The 16,743-nt window shown below is 39.8% G+C and overlaps 1 protein-coding gene across 5 annotated transcripts in view; it reads left to right on the top strand.

The window, feature by feature from the left end:
• tbc1d1 (TBC1 (tre-2/USP6, BUB2, cdc16) domain family, member 1) overlaps positions 1-16,743 on the top strand; it is a 293,630-nt gene that overhangs the window by 242,493 nt on the left and 34,394 nt on the right. For all 5 annotated transcript variants that reach the window (XM_043693132.2, XM_043693142.2, XM_043693152.2 and 2 more), the window contains one exon: positions 10,324-10,482. In XM_043693132.2, coding sequence (XP_043549067.1) covers positions 10,324-10,482 — 159 coding nt within the window. The remainder of the gene's footprint in view (positions 1-10,323; positions 10,483-16,743) is intronic.

The following is a 16,743-nucleotide window of genomic DNA, read 5'->3' on the forward strand; positions in this document are numbered from 1 at the left end:
ACTACTTGAGATTTTCGAGACGAGATAGTTTGACTTATTACTGTGAGGTTTCGATCAGTTAAAAATATTACAAAGCCTACTCAAGATTAATTAAAACATCAAGGTGTGGTTCCTCGTCAATGTGTGTACATGGAAAATCTCCATTGTTTAGTGCATGCACCCTCTGAATTTTATAGGGTAACGTGACCCTTGATATCTGGTGGTGAGCCTATCCACCATTGTGACAGCTGCCCCTTAACAACTTAACAGCAAGAGCGTTGTTACGGTGAGGGGACACCCCATTGTGGAAGCAAGTCCCACCTCATTGAGCTGCTGGCCAATTGGATGGCCAGCACTCCTGTAGACCCAGCAGCCCCAGTTGAGATTGCAACCTGTCTCATCAAAGACGAGCCCAGACCTGAGTTAAAGCAGCAGAGTTTCCACATTCAGTACCTGCCCTGGGTAAAATAACAGAGATAAGTTGGTAAGGGGCCCATGTTCAAAATGGAGACAGAGTGGTGATCATTGACATATTGAGAAGAATATGTTCTTATCCCAACACACAGCGTTCCAGTTGGTTATAAGAATTTAAATGTGTGTTTAATGTGGAGAGTGGTAGTGACAGGGAAGTAAGGGACAGAAAAGACCTTGTGTTAGAGGATCAAGTCACCTCATCATGTTTGATTCCATTGATTTTTGACTGCAGAGCTCAAAAATATTACTTGTTTTAACATCCTAATCTCAACAAAGTTCTTCCACATTGGTAGAGTATGAACCCAGCCTGGTAAATCCGACCTGGTTGTTATCATCTGCAATACCTGAAATATGTTTTTTGTCCTGTATAAGAATTATGTGAAACTAGTTAAGTGCTCTAAAGGAGTTGTTCAGTGCTTCATAATTATTATTCTAATATGTATTTAAATTAGGAATAACTGCCACAAATGGACATTTTGCTATTGGTCAAATTTACTTAATTTGGTTGACATTTCCTACAGAAATGTGCCTTGAAAACATTTTTTGTATTTTCACTCATAATAGAGGAAGATTCAAATTTTAAGAGATTTATTTTGGGTGTGTTCAAATGGCACAATCTCTTAAAATATATGTTAGAGTCAAAATATAAACTGATTTCTCTTTCCACAGATGTGCAGACCTGCTGAGTTTCTCTAGCACTTGGTTTTTATTAAACACAGCCAGCGTAAATGCTAAATCAAAACTGTCAAATGTCAAACTCATTACATGGAAATGAAAAAAAAAGCACAAGGCAAAGATCACATGTGAAATGTTTCTGTCTAACTACATTTAAAGAGGTAAATTTGCAACACGTTAAAAAGAAAACTGGAAATCAAATAAGTTGAAAGCTAAATTCCAAAGTAACAACATGTTGTTGCTCCTCTTCTTCTGAGGAGGAGGAGGAGGAGGAGGAGGAAATTCACACCTTTTTCTTAAATTAGAAATCCATGTTGCCAAAGTGCAATGAGCATCACTACTGAGTACTCCAATCTATCACTGTTCTCCAATCTATGGAGAACCAACCTTCTCTTCAATTATCCATGCGGCACATTCAATTTATTGAGTGAAGATGACACAGGACGTCGGCACTTTTTTTTCTTCAGATTTTTTTTGATTTTTGACTTGTGGAAAACCTGGCTGTAGTAATCTTGCTTATATTTGTAATAGTTTAAATGAGACTGGTGAACAGAGTTAGTGGGTACCAAAACATTCTTTGTGGTTCCATCCGGGAACCTGGGATGCTACTGCAGCAATTTCACCATCACAGAATATTACGGTGCAGTCAGGTTGCAAAGGAATGCAGGTTAAAGTGTATTTTAAAGCAGCAATGAGGTTTTCAAACAGAATTTCAGACCTGGGCTTCCAGGAGCTGAAGGTGGTGCTGAGTGTATTGCAATTGGCCAGAACTGGGGGAGTGCAAATATCACAGGCGTGTGTAGGACTGGTGAATATCTGAAATGGGAGGGGAAAGATCATGGAGTATGGATTTGAAAGTGTTTATTTCCTGTAGGAGGCTGGGTTGTGAGATTCCTTCTCCTTATTCCTAACTTAATGTTTCCTTCCTTCAATTTTAACTGATCTATAAAGCTTGTTTTCTTTTTGAAGATGGGAATGCCAAAGCTTTGGTAATGACACATCACAACATTAGGTGGCAGCAATGCTAAACTTTGCACACATGGTTATTAAGTTGACCTCCAGTGCTTGAACATGCAACCACAGCAGAGTGAAAGGCAATTCTGATATGGGAAAGATGGAACCACAAAGAATGTTTTGGTACCCACTAACTCTGTTCACCACAGTCTCATTTAAACTATTACAAATATAAGCAAGATTACTACAGCCAGGTTTTCCACAAGTCAAAAATCAAAAAAATCTGAAGTGCTGATGTCCTGTGTCATCTTCACTCAATAAATTGCATGTGCCACATGGATAATTGAAGAGAAGGTTGGTTCTCCGTTCCCATAGTAATAGATTGGAGTACTCAGTAGTGATGCTCACTGTACTTTGGCACCATGGATTTCTAATTTAAGAAAAAGGTGTGAATTTCCTCCTCCTCCTCAGAAGAAGAAGAACATGTTGCTACTTTGGAATTTAGTTTTAAACTTGTTTGATTTCCAGTTTTCTTTTTAACATGTTGCAAATTTACCTCTTTAAATGTACTTAGACAGAAACGTTTCACATGTGATCTTTGCCTTGTGCTTTTTTTTCATTTCCATGTAATGAGTTTGACATTTGACAGTTTTGATTTAGCTTTTTGTTGGCTGTGTTTAATAAAAACCAAGTGCTGGAGAAACTCAGCAGGTCTGCACATCTGTGGAAAGGGAAACCAGTTTACATTTTGAACTCTAACATGACATCTACAGCACTTTGTTTTTCTTTTTTCAGATTACCAGCATCCTCAGTTGTTTGTTGCAATACTGCTGTTACTTTCTTGTATTTATTTTCTGCTTTGATTATAAACCATAAACTGAAGTATATATCCTGCAAGCGTGTGATTGCTGTTAGCACTTCTCAGAACAATCAAGATTATCAGTTTACATTTGGAGAGCACTGCTGTTGATCCCCTAACACTTTGCAGTGTAGTGTTATGTTGAAAAACTCCGGTTTAAACATCTCTCCTGCATCCCTCTTCCCCTTTTCTATCCTGCCCCTCCACCACCAAACTCAGAAAATCTGAGGTGGGCAAGGATGGAAAATATTTGGGACTGTGTCAATCTGCTTTGGCACTTTCTTGCTGGTGCCCAAATCCAGCTGTGTCGAAACAAACCCAAGTGCAGACAGTGCCAGTTAAACATGGGACGCACACTTTGCTTGTCTGGTGCTGGAGATCTTGGGAACTGGGTGAAGAGACAGCAGTGTTTGCCTGTAGTGATTTGTTTATTTAATAATTCCTGCCTTCAATCAGATTTATCACATTGCTACTTCTGAAGACAGGTCACTGGACAGGAAATGTTAACTCTGCTCTCTTTCCACAGATGCTGGCAGACCTGTTGAGCTTCTCTAGCGATTTGTTTTTGTTTTCAGTTGCTAAATTGATTCTAACTTTTTACTAATGCATTAATTTAACTAAATAATCAAATAAATAAGGACACTTCTTGCCCAAAATATTTACTATGATTGGAGATAGAGCAAAATTCCAAAGTATACACCATGCTTGATGTCAAAATACAAAGGGAACAAATTCGCAGTTTCACCTGGAAATATAAATTATCTGCTGTGCCATGTTTGAGGTGTACAAAATTAAAAATTGCACAACACCAGGTTATAATCCAACAGGTTTAATTGGAAGCACACTAGCTTTCGGAGCATCACTCCTTCAGGTGATAATGAAGGAGCGACACTCCAAAAGCTAGTGCTTCCAAATAAACCTGTTGGACTATAACCTGGTGTTGTGTGATTTTTAACTATGTACATCCCAGTCCAACACCGGCATCTCCAAATCATGTTTGATGTGAACGTTCTAGTGTGCTGCAGAAGCAACTTCTTTGGCTTTTGTGTCAACTTTTTTTTCAAAAGTGAATATTTTGATTTGAAACTGAAACAGAACTCAGCATTTGAAACAAACTTATACTGATAATTTCTGCATTGTAACTCTCATTGCCCTCAGTGACATAGAAGTATAAATATAGGAGAATGGCACACACCGGTCTGATTGCCATTGTTTCCCAATACCAGGCTTACTATAAAATCACCTACTGAGTCTGTATCCAATGGCTGTTTGATTGTGTTAATCAATGCAATCACTTTTTGGGTTGTGCTGCTATATTTAGAATCAGCGATTATTTTCTCTTTTTATGTTAGAGTTTGAATGCAGAATGGATCATCTCTTGAACTAGTGATACTGGAACATGTGTTTAAGATATATCTATATGACTTTTTAAAAACTTATTTATGTGGGGCGTGGATGTCACTGGCTGGCAAGCTTTCAGTTGCTGAGCCTAGTTGCCCTTTGAAGATGGTGCTGAGCTCCTGCCTTGAACTGCTGCAGTCCACATGCTGGAGGTAGACCCACAATGCCATTAGATAGTTGATGCACTGGTAATGATCTTCCAGGAATATCCTTTAAGATTCTGGAAAAGTTTGAGGGCATTGCACAACTGCCAATGCAACATCTTTATTCTCCTTTTAAAAGTAAAGGACGCAAAATGACCGGTCATCATGGCCACTATTACTGATAGTTTCCAGATTTATTAATTGAAACTAAATGCCACTAGAATCCATGGTATGTTTTGAACTCTTCTCTCCAGCATTAGCCTGGACCTCTAGATAACTAGCGCAGTAATATTACCACCAGGTCACCCTGTGCCCACTTTGGTCTTTTAATTCCTACCATTTTCATGTCGTGGCCACCTTGTCTTTCAAATCTGGATGGATGTGGTGACATAACATGAATTGAAAAAAAAATGGGTTAAAAAATTGTTTGGAGAAGCTTAATTTACTTTTTATGCGTAATGTTATTATGCGCAGTTAGCAAACACATCAACCTTTGACGTGAAGGAAGACTGCAAAATGTTTTATATTGCTGACAGGCCTCAACACTGAATCCAAGTTGACCCCTTATCTTATCACCATGATCAGGTAAGTTTGAGATGGGTACATCAAAATGTTTTGATCAACCATGGAAATGGAGGGTTATGGAACAGGCAGGGAAGTGGAGTCAAGGCTAAAGCCAGATTAGCCATTTGAATAAAAGCAAAATACTGCAGATGCTGGAAATTTGAGCCAAACGTGCAGAATGCTGAAGAAATTTAATAGATCTGGCAGCACCTGTGGAGAAAAAAATAAAGTTAATGTTTCTTCAGAACTGAAGAGTCAAGATAAACCTGAAATGTTAACTGTGTATCTCTCTCCACAGATGCTGCTGAGTTTCTCCAGAAATCTCTGTTGGCATCAGATCTTAGCAAATGGTGGATCAGGATCAAGAAGCCAAATGATCCTAAGTCCTGTGATTTTATATTTGGGGTGGGGGGGAAGCTGGGGTTATTGATAACTAGAAACTGAAATGAGCAGATTTACAATTTTCACTTCTACCAAATCCTGTTTTACATGTCAATTTTAACATTGTCCATACAAGCCTATTTAATAATTGTACTAGAAATTATGCATGAAAAATGGAGTGGTAGATCTGTGTGCAAATCTCCAGCACTACGATCAGAATATCATCAAGAGTCTAGAACCTTTCCTTATACCAGGCCTTGTTATCACATGATTTGGAGATGCTGGTGTTGGACTGGGTTGTACAAAGCTAAAAATCACACACTACCAGGTTATAGTCCGAGCGACGCTTCTTCATCAGGTGGTTGTGGATGACACAATTGTAAGACACAGAATTTATAGCAAACGTTTTACAGTGTGATGTAACTAAAATTATACATTGAAAAATACCTTGATTGTTTGTTAAGTCTCTCATCTGTTAGAATGACCATGATAGTTTCACTTCTTTCATATGTAAATCACAAAATGTTTTTAAAAAAAAGTTACATTCTCAGGTTAACTGTAACAATTGGTGTCAGCCAGTTAAGATGTTAAGATGTTGAAGGTGTTAGCCCCCTGTGTTCCCTGTCTGTGCCGTAATGTTTAGGCTGATTCTAATCTAAAAAGTGAATAAACAGCATCTTACATGGATTCATGCAGTATTTGATCAAAGTATAATGTAACTCCGCTAGTACAAATTCACCCCACAAACGTATATGTGTATGTGTACATGTGGGTTTTTTTTTGTCTGTCTGTCTGTCTGGAGTGGGGAGTTGTGATTGTATGTGTGTGTGTGAGAGAGTGTAAAGTGTCTAAGTCTGTGAAAGGATGCGTGTGTGTGTGTCTGTGTACACTCCTACAGACACACACTCTCCCACACTCTCATGCATCCTCTCAGACTTTATACACACACACACACACACACACACACACACACACACACACACACAGACTCTCACAGACTCACACAGACTGACACTCACAGACTCACACACACTCTCACAGACTCACACACTCACAGACACACACACGCGCACACACACCCCACCTGCACACATACATGTATACGTTTGTGGAGTGAATTTGTACGTGCAGAGTTACATTGTACTTTGCTCTCAAACTGCATGAATTCATGTAAGACTCTGTTTACTCACTTTTTAGATTAGAATGAGCCTAAACATTATGGCACAGACAGGGAACACAGGGGGCTAACACCTTCAATATCTCAACATCTTATCTGCGCTGACACCAATTGTCACAGTTAACCTGAGAATGTAACTTTTTAAAAACATTTTGTGATTTTCATATGAAAGAAGTGAAACTATCATGGTCATTCTAACAGATGAGAGACTTAACAAGCAATCAAGGTATTTTTCAATGTATAATTTCAGTGACATCACACTGTAAACTTTTGCTATAAATTCTGTGTCTTACAATTGTGTCCTCCACAACCACCTGATGAAGGAGCAGCGCTCCAAAAGCTAGTGCTTCCAGTTAAACCTATTGGACTATCACCTGGTGTTGTAATTTTTAACTTTATCACATGGACTGATACCACAACCAACCCATCGTCAGCCACTAATGGTCCTCATTTGCTGCTGTTCATTCCCCCAGGCTAACCTTTTACGCCTTCCTTTGTCTGCACAACTGATTATCTCTCTCTCAGGGCTCTATCTCCACCTATTGTTTATTCTTTTTCCCCCTTCTTCCCACCCCATCTGCAGCATATACTGTATACCAACCTTTTCCTAGCTACAGTCAGTTCTGAGGAAGGGTCACTGGACCTGAAACATTTACACTGCTTTCTTTCCACAAGTGTTGTCAGACCTGCTGAGCCTTTCCAGCAAGTTTTATTTTTGCTTTTGTGTCTTTCGTATGCCTGATAAGCTTCATAAATTAACATGATGTGGAATAAGCTGTCACTCAAAATCAGCAAGGTGAACGTCTTCAAAAACCACCCCGCACATCAGCTCCATCTAGGGAGACGTTGGAAGTCATTGGACAGTTCCATATTCTGGCATTTAGCTTTTGCAAAAGGTCACCACCAAACAGTAGATCTAGCAAAGAATGAGCTGTGCCAGTGCAGCTTACTGAAAATTGTGATAGCGGGCCTTTCATAATTGCAATGTCCATAAGAAGCCAACAGTACTATTGTTGTCACTACCTTTCACCAGTTCAACAACTAAGCAAAAATCAACACATCAGACCTTTGACCACATAATTTGTCAAAGTGATATGTTTCAAGAAATGTCTTCGGGGAAGGGGGAGATGGGGAGACGCTGAAGAATTTTATTGGAAAACATGTTAAACATTAAGTGCTTCTCAGCAAAAGGAGTTATCACAGAAGAGCATTAATAAGGACCATTAGTGGCTGACAATGGGTTGGTTGTGGTATCAGCCCAACAGATGTTTGGAGAATTTTCACCAGCAGTTTCTCCACAGGGCACTGAAAGTCAAGTGGAAGACAGGAGGACCAAGTTCAGTAGCCTCACCAATATTGATTTCTCCAGCATTACAATTACAATCATGTAAAATTAGCTCCAGTGCACTGCATCCATATGCCAAACATTGACCTCTGACCCAGGTCATCTGTTTACATCCAACAATGGCATGCTCAGTGAGAACAGAGAAAACAGTTTAAATACACTGGAGGCCTCATTCAAAAGGAGACAAATTGATACCAAGTTGGTGGGAGGGATTTGCCACAAACTGCGTAGCATGTGGAGACACCCTATCCAACAAGCTGGAAACTGATTGGATAAACTGTGTAGCAAAGCAGAAGGAGAGAAACCATAATCCAAGCATAATCAACATAACTTCATGAAAGGGAAATCATCGCCTTACTAACTTATTTCAGTTTTTCAAGAATGCTCAGAGGAGAACCAGCAGATGTGTTTTATTTAGACTTCCAGAAGGCTTTCAACAAGATACCTTACAAAAGCTTAATTCATAAAAGCCCAGAGTTTTGGAGCTAGCATATTCGCATGGACAGAGAATTGAGTTAAAAATTGTGGTGCTGGAAAAGCACAGCTGGTCAGGCAGCATCCGGACAGAGAGTTGGCTTATAAGCAGGAAACGGCGAGTGGCAATGAGAGTTCTTTTTCAGATTTGTAAGCTGTTCCACAGGGGTTCCACAGGGATCAGTGATGGAATGTAACTGTTTACAATATATGACTTGGAGGAAGGAAGTGGCTAAATTTGTACACAATACTAAAATAAGTGAAAAGGCAGGTTGCGAGAGGGATTCATTCAGAGAGATATTGAAGTCTTAGTACAGTAGATGGGCAAAAGTTGATGAATGGAGTATAATGTGGGCAAATATGAAGTTAATTTTGAAACAGAGGACAAAAGACTAAGTAGAAAAAACCAGATGCAGCAGGTAAACCGGAAGGCAAATGGAATATTGGCTCTTATTTCAAAGAGGTTGGAGTATAAAAGTACAAACATCTTACTGCAACTGTAAAAAGTGTTGATGAGACCACATCTGGAGTACTGTGAGCAGTTTTTGTCCCCTTATTATAGAAAAATATTGTTTCACTGGAGACAGTTGAGTGAAGATTTGCTAGGATAATGCTGAGAATGCTGGGATTGTGTTATGAACAAAAGCCCAACAGATTGGTGCTCTACTCTGTGGAGTTTAGAAGAATGAGAGGTGAGCTTATTGAAGCTGTTAGGATTCTTTAGGGGCCTGACAAGGTAAATGCTGAAAAGATGTTTCTCCTCTTGGAAGAGTCTAGGACCAGAGGTCATGGTTTTAGAAGAAAGACTGAGATGAGGAGGAATTTCTTCTCTTAGAGCATTGTAAGTCTTTGGAACTCCTTGCCAGATGGAGCTGTGTGAGCAAAATCCTTGTATATATTTAATGCTGAGATAGATTTGTGATCAATAGAAGAATCAAAGTTGCAAGAAAGTGGCTGTGAGAGATGTCAGGCTGGCCATGATCCTAATGAATAGTGGAGCAGGCCCAAGGGGCTGAACTGTCTACTCGTGCTCCAATTTCATGTGGTCTTAACCATGGCTCAAGAATCCTCCCTTCATCATGGAAGCACTTGTCCTCACTGCCACAATGACTTATGCCTATCGGATTGCCCTACTGTGATTCCTGGTGAGCGACACACATCACAAATCCCAGCAGATGTGTCATCCACGTTTTTAGAATCAGACAATGATAGTGATGGACATTGAGAATTGATTGCCCATGTTATAATTTTCAAACATGTTGTTTACTGCCAAATTTGAAGTTTTAATTGCTCTTCTGTGATAACTCCTTTTGCTGAGAAGCACTTACTGCTTAATACGTTTTTCAATAAAAGTCTTCAGCATCTCCCCATCTCCCCCTTCCTCAAAGACATTTCTTGAAACATATCATGTTGACCAATTGTGTGGTCACAGGTCTGATGTGTTGATTTTTGCTTAGTCCTTGAACTGACTCGACATGCTGCTTTGTGCTTTGAAAACTACAGCATAGGTGCGTTCCAATTTGATGTTTATAGGTTTCCAGGTTTCTTCCTTAAATTTGGTCAGAAATGTCAATCAATAAGTAGGAGTGTAAACTTTTGTCCACAAAAATGCATCCTTGTCTGCAAATGCTTCTAATTTGGAGAATAGATTGAAGTTACAATTTGCCTCAATTTATAACTCCTAAAAACAATGCTCTGGCCAGTCCTCCGACACACACACAGTAAGCTAAGTCCCACTGTTGTGTGGATGATAGTTCCAACAGTAAAGAGACGTCCTAATTCAACATTGTATTGCTGATTTGAATTCTCAGCATTGCACCAAAGTCCTGATTTAATAATCAAAATCATTTGAAGCACTTAACATTTTTGTAATGAAATATTTAATAATTTTTTACAGGTGTACCCCGCCAACACCGTGGTGAAATATGGAAACTTCTAGCTGAACAACACCAGCTGAGATATCGTTTACCCATAAAACAACAACCAAAGGATACTCCATACGAAGAACTGTTAAAGCAGTTAACATCTCACCAGCATGCAATACTTATTGATCTTGGTAAGCGTACACTTTATTCACAGTTCTTGGCAGTTTTTGAAATGAAATGTGTACAATCTGTGCTAAGTAAGCTTCTCTCACTTCAAATCATATCTGGTTATTCATTTAGGTTTAAAAATCTAGATCTATTTTATTTGGAATATTGTAGATGTGGGAGAAAGTGAGGACTGCTGATGCTGGAGAGTCAGAATTGAAAAGCGTGGCACTGGAAAAAGCACAGCAGGTCAGGTAGCATCCGCAGAGCAGGAGAGTTGATGTTCCAGCCAATTAGCCCTTCATTGGACTAATGCCCGAAACTTCAACTCAGATGCTGCCTGTCCTGCTGTGCCTCTTCCAACGCCACACTTATTGATATTGTAGACTTAGACATGTCCTACTAGAGCCAAACAATGAAAAAGCTAGATTGCATGTCCATTTGATGGTTATGCTCAGTTTAAGAGGTGGGAAGGCCAGAGTTCATGCAATTGAATAACATCAAAGTAGGAAAACGCTATACATCGGTCATTTTCTTTTCCCAGAGGGTAGGGTGTCTTTGAGATGTTTTGCTGATTTGTGTGATATGTGTTGACACTCTACATGTCTTTAATTGGGAATTGGACTGGTTCTGGGACTGAGATTCCATCACTTCATAGGTAAGTAAATAACAGTAGTTTGTGTTAGCAATATGATTAGGTGGGCTGGTTTTTATTGCTCTAGGAAGTCTGAAAGAGACTTTTCGCTTTTGCTTTATTGGTCTTGTGTTCTTTTCTAAGAAATAATATGGCTTTAGAGAAGGCAAAGTGCTCAGTCATGATGATCCAAGCCCCGTGACTTGGGTTAGACTCAATGGACATTTGCTGTCCATCAATTTTCATGTTTTCATACTCAATAAAGAGAAACTTTTTTTTTCAAAAAATGTCTTTGGCTTTCTTTGATGCCAGTATACACAGTTTTAGACTGGTGAATTGTTTTGGCATGCACATCTCCACAGAGTAGAAGACCAGAGGTCCCCATTTTCTCTTCACATTTATTGGTTATGATGACCTTACTAATGAGTGAACAGTATATTAGCATGAGCTGTACATTGGTATAACAGAGAATTAGCATTTGCCAAGTGAGATACCTTCCATAGTTTTCCAGATTATTCTTGAGTACCAAGCTACTGAGAAAGTACAGGTTGAGTAATGAGAATGTTCTGTTCCTCTGAGGAATAAAATACCCCTTTAATAGAACCTTTACAGATGCAAGTACATTTTCTCATATCAGAAACAGGGACTTGAAACCCAGCGGTTAGAATTGCACTTATATGAGAGAACTCATTTCCTGATTGGTGTGCTGATGAAATGCATTCTGCTCAAAACATGGTAGGTTTTGACTATGTATCACAAGGAATTCCCAACCTTCTTTGTAACCATTGTTATAAAATTGGAAAACTAAGGAGCTTAGTAGAAGGCCAAGATGTTTTACAACTTTTACAGCCTGAGTAGATGAAAATTAAAACCAAGTTGAAACCTTGTCTAATTAAAAATGAATTTGCAATACGGAGCGAGTTTGCTAATTTTTGAATTCCTACACAAATGTATTTGCACCAAATGTCATGTTTTGGCTCACGTAATTTATCATTCTGGCACAAACTAACTGAATATGCAAGGACAGAGCCTGTGTCAAATGTGACGCCTAAGGCTGTACTACAAAAGATGCACTAAAGGTATCAGGGAATTCATCAACCTCTGAAGTGCATGTTCCGCGTTGTTCCTGTAGGAACCAGAGTAGTTATTGTGTATTTGTGTGTAAATGGCAAATTTAATTTCAGATTTTAAGTGTGCTATCAATCTGGGGGAAAATGTCAGATCATGTTAAAAGCTTTGCTATGGTAAGCATGCTGTCACTTTACCATGTGAATTTTCTGCTCAGCAAGTTTTGCAACAAGAACTTTGCTGAATGAGGCTCCTGATGTAGATTTTCACACTGTTAGTTACTCAAGTGAGTATCCAGATAATATGTGGTAGGTAGAAATGAATAAATAAAATTTGAAGCAAAAATATATTAATCTGCTGTGCCAGGCGTTCTTAGTAGACCTTTTTAGTTTCTGAGTGAAGTTGGTAATACTGATATATTCAATCCTCAGTTGTGTTTTCAGTCTGTTGAAGTTTTAAAAAAATAATATCTAAAGCAATGTAAATACTACAAATGCAGTGTTTAGAATCAGGAAGCCAAAAGGCCTGTGCTGTACTGTTCTATGTTCCATGTTCTAAGGTGTGACTGAACCAATGGTATGTAACAATGAATGAATTCATCGCAGTGCCACAATAGGATGTGGTTCATGCAGATGGTTCACCCCATGATGAAATTGTAGTCGCAGTTGTAGCTGTTATGTGGAAGTGCAAACTGGAGGGCAGGTGCTTCCCCACAACAAGGAAAAAATAAAAGGTGGGGTCAACATGGGGTTTCTCTTATCTTGACAGTGTATGAGGTAGGGCCCACCCAAAATGTTTTTTTCCCCTCTCCCATTCAGCTAGTTTGTCTTCAGCATTTTCTATTGTTTTGAGAAACCCCTTTATTTTTCTCTGAAAAGAGATTCCAGAGATGCCAGTTTGCTGAAGAGATGGTTTTCTAATTGGGGAGTTCAGAGATCAGTGAAATAAAAATGTGCATGAGTGAAGGAGGCTGCTCAGCCTGTCATACCCATGACAGAAACATCCAGCTTAACCTGACCTTTTTGCATCTGTTTCTATAGACCTCCAAGCACTTCTTAAAGGTACTGAGAGTTTCTACCTTTACCACCTTTTTAAGTTAGTGAGTTCCAGATTCCTGCCTCCCTCTTGGGGGGAAAAGAAAAGTTTCCTTATTTCCCCTTTAATCATCCTACCAATTATTTTAAATCTATGACTCTTGATCTTGGACTCTTGTGTGATGCTTATCAATATTCACCCTGCATCTTCCTCCTGTTCCAATGACAACAACCAAAGCCCATCAATCTTTAAGCTTTGCTAATATTTTCAATATTACAACATCCTTGCAAATCTCTTCTGCATCCTCCACTGCAGTCGCATCTTTCCTATGATGCAGTGACCAGAACAATATGCTGTGTTCCAGCATAGTTTCCTTGCTCGTTTGGCTAACTTTTTTGTTTTATTCATTTACTGGATGTGTTTGTTGCAGGCTTGTTCAGCATTTACTGCCCATCCCATAATAAAGGAAAGCATGTCCATATTGCTTCCTAACTAACTTATCAATCTCTTCTGATACCTTTTTCAGAAGATGTTTGATAAGGTGCCACACCTTAGGCTACTTAATGAGACAGGAACCTATGGTATTAGAGGGCGTATATTAACACGGTTTGGGGATTGGCTAACTAATAGAGGGAGTGTTAGGTCAGGGACATGTTCAGAATGGTAATCTGTACCTTGTGTGGCATGCTACAGAGATCAATACCCAGCCCAGAATTATTTACATTATATATTAATGCATTGGATGAGCCAAGTTTGCAGGTGACATGAAAATAGGTGGGAAAGCTCAGAGTCTACAGCAGGATATAGTCGTATTAAACAAGTAGGCAAAAACTTGTCAGATGAAAAAAATGAGGAAATATGTGAGTTAATGCACTTTGACAGGAAGAATAGAGGAGCTGAATATTATTTAATAGTGTAAGACCACAGCAATCAACAGCACAGAAGGATTTGGAAGTCCTCGCTCATGAATCACCAAAAGCAAGCATCCGGAGGCAAGTTCATCAGGTTGATCCTGAGTATGGAGGGACTGTCCAATGTGGAGAGGCTGAGTACATTGGGCTTGTGCTCATTAGAGTTTAGAATAATGAGAGATTACCTTATTGAAACAAACAGGATTCTTAGGAAACTTGACAGGGTAGATGGGGCAAGGTTTCTGCATCTATGGAGTCAAGAACCAGAGGGAATAATCTTAGAATAAAGGGTTGCACATTTAAGACCGAGATGAGGAGGGATTTCTTCCCTGAGGGCAGTGAATCTGTGGAATTCTTTACCACAGAGAGCAGTTGAGGCTGTGTCATCAAACTTGTTCAAGGCTGACATAGATCTTCAATCAGAAAGGGAATTAAAGGATATGAGGAAAAGGCAGGAAAGTGGAGTTAAGGCTTATCAGATTAGAACATAGAACGTAGAATAATACAGTGCAGAACAGGCCATTCGGCCCTCAAATGTTGCGCTGACCTGTGAACTATTCTCAGCTCATTCCCCAACACTATCCCATCATCATCCATGCACTTATCCAAGGATTGTTTAAATCTCCCTAATGTGGCTGAGTTAACTACATTGGCAGGTAGGGCATTCCACGCCCTTGCCACTCTCTGCGTAAAGAATCTGCCTCTGACATCTGTCTTAAATCTATCACCCCTCAATTTGTAGTTGTGCCCTCTCATACAAGCTGATGTCATCATCCTAGGAAAAAGACTTTCACTGTCTACCCTATCTAATCCTCTGATCATCTTGTATGTCTCTATCAAATCCCCTCTTAGCCTTTGTCTTTCCAATGAGAACAGATGTCTTTCAGCCATTCCTCATAAGAGCTTTGCTCCAGACTAGGCAACACCCTGGTAAATCTCCTCTGCACCTTTTCCAATGCTTGCACATCCTTCCCGAAATATGGCGACCAGAACTGTACGCAATATTCCAAGTGAGGCCACACTAGCGTTTTGTATAGTTTCAGCATGATATTGCGGGTCCGGAACTCAATATCTCTCCCAATGAAACCTAACACACCGTATGCCTCGTTAACTGCAATATCAACCTGGGTGGCAACTTGCAGGGATCTATGTACATGGACTCCAGGATCCCTCTGCACATCCACACTACCAAGAATCTTTCCATTGACCCAGTACTCTGCCTTCCTGTTATTCTTGCCAAAGTGCATCACCTCACATTTAGCTGCATTGAACTCCATTTGGCACCTCTCAGCCCAATTCTGCAGTTTATCCAAGTCCCCCTGCAACCTGTAACATTCTTCCAAACTGTCCACTACTCCATCGACTTTAGTGTCATCTGCAAATTTCCAAACCATCCACCTATGCTTGCGTCAACTCATTTATAAAAATGACAAACAGCAGTGGTCCCAAAACAGATCCTTGTGGCACACCACTAGTAACCGGACTCCAGGCTGAATATTTTCCATCAACCACCACTCGCTGCTTTCTTTCAGAAAGCCACTTTCTAATCCAAACTGCTAAATCACCCTCAATTCCACGCCTCTGCATTTTCTCCAACAGCCTACCATGTGGGACCATATCAAAGGCTTTACTGAAGTCTATGTATACCACGTCAACTACCCTACCCTCATCTACATGCTTGATCACCTTCTCAAAAAACTCAATAAGGTTTGTGAGATACGACCTACCCTTGATGAAACCATGTTGACTATCTGAAATCAAATTGTTGCTTGCTAGATGATTATAAATCTTATCTATTATAATCCTTTCCAAAACCTTTCCTACAACAGAAGAAGGGCTCATTGGTCTATAATTACCTGGATCATCTCTACTGCCCTTTTTGAACAAGGGCGCAACATTTGCAATCCTCCAGTCCTCAGGTACTAAACCTGTAGACAATGATGACTCACATATCAAAGCCAAAGACTCTGCTATCTCCTCCCGAGCTTCCCAGAGAATCCTTGGATAAATCCCATCGGCCTGGGGGACTTGTCTACTTTCACTTCTTCTAAAATTGATTAACACCTGTTCGTAACTAACCTCGGTCCTTTCTCGTCGAATATCTTGTATCTCATTCTTCTCCTGTACGATCTTCTCCTTTTCCTGAGTGAAAACAAATGAGAAATGTTCGTTTAGCCCCTCTCCAATCTCCACAGGGTCCACACTCAACTTCCCACTTCTGTCTTTGACTGGCCCTGTTCCTACCCTAGTCATCCTTTTATTCCTCACATACCTATAGAAAGCTTTAGGGTTCTCCTTTATTCTATTTGCTAAAGACTGCTCCTGTCCTCTCTTTGCTCTTCTTAACTCTCTTTAATCCTTCCTAACTCATCTGTAACTCTCCATCACCTCATCTGAACCATCTTGCCTCTTCAACACATAAGCTGTCTTCTGCTCAACGAGATTCAATTTCTGTAGTAAACCACGGTTCTCTTACCTTATCACTTCCTCCCTGCCTGACAGGGACATACTTATCAAGGACACGCAATATCTGTTCCTTAAACCAGCCCCACATTTCCTTTGTCTGCATCACCTGCATTTTGCTACCCCATTCTATGCATCCTAATTCTTGCCTAATCACATTATAATTGCCTTTGCTG

The sequence above is a fragment of the Chiloscyllium plagiosum genome, unplaced genomic scaffold (genome assembly GCF_037043375.1).
Source record: "Chiloscyllium plagiosum isolate Xiang-an unplaced genomic scaffold, Cpla_swu_hap1 HiC_scaffold_1, whole genome shotgun sequence".
Classification (NCBI taxonomy): Eukaryota; Metazoa; Chordata; class Chondrichthyes; order Orectolobiformes; family Hemiscylliidae; genus Chiloscyllium; species Chiloscyllium plagiosum.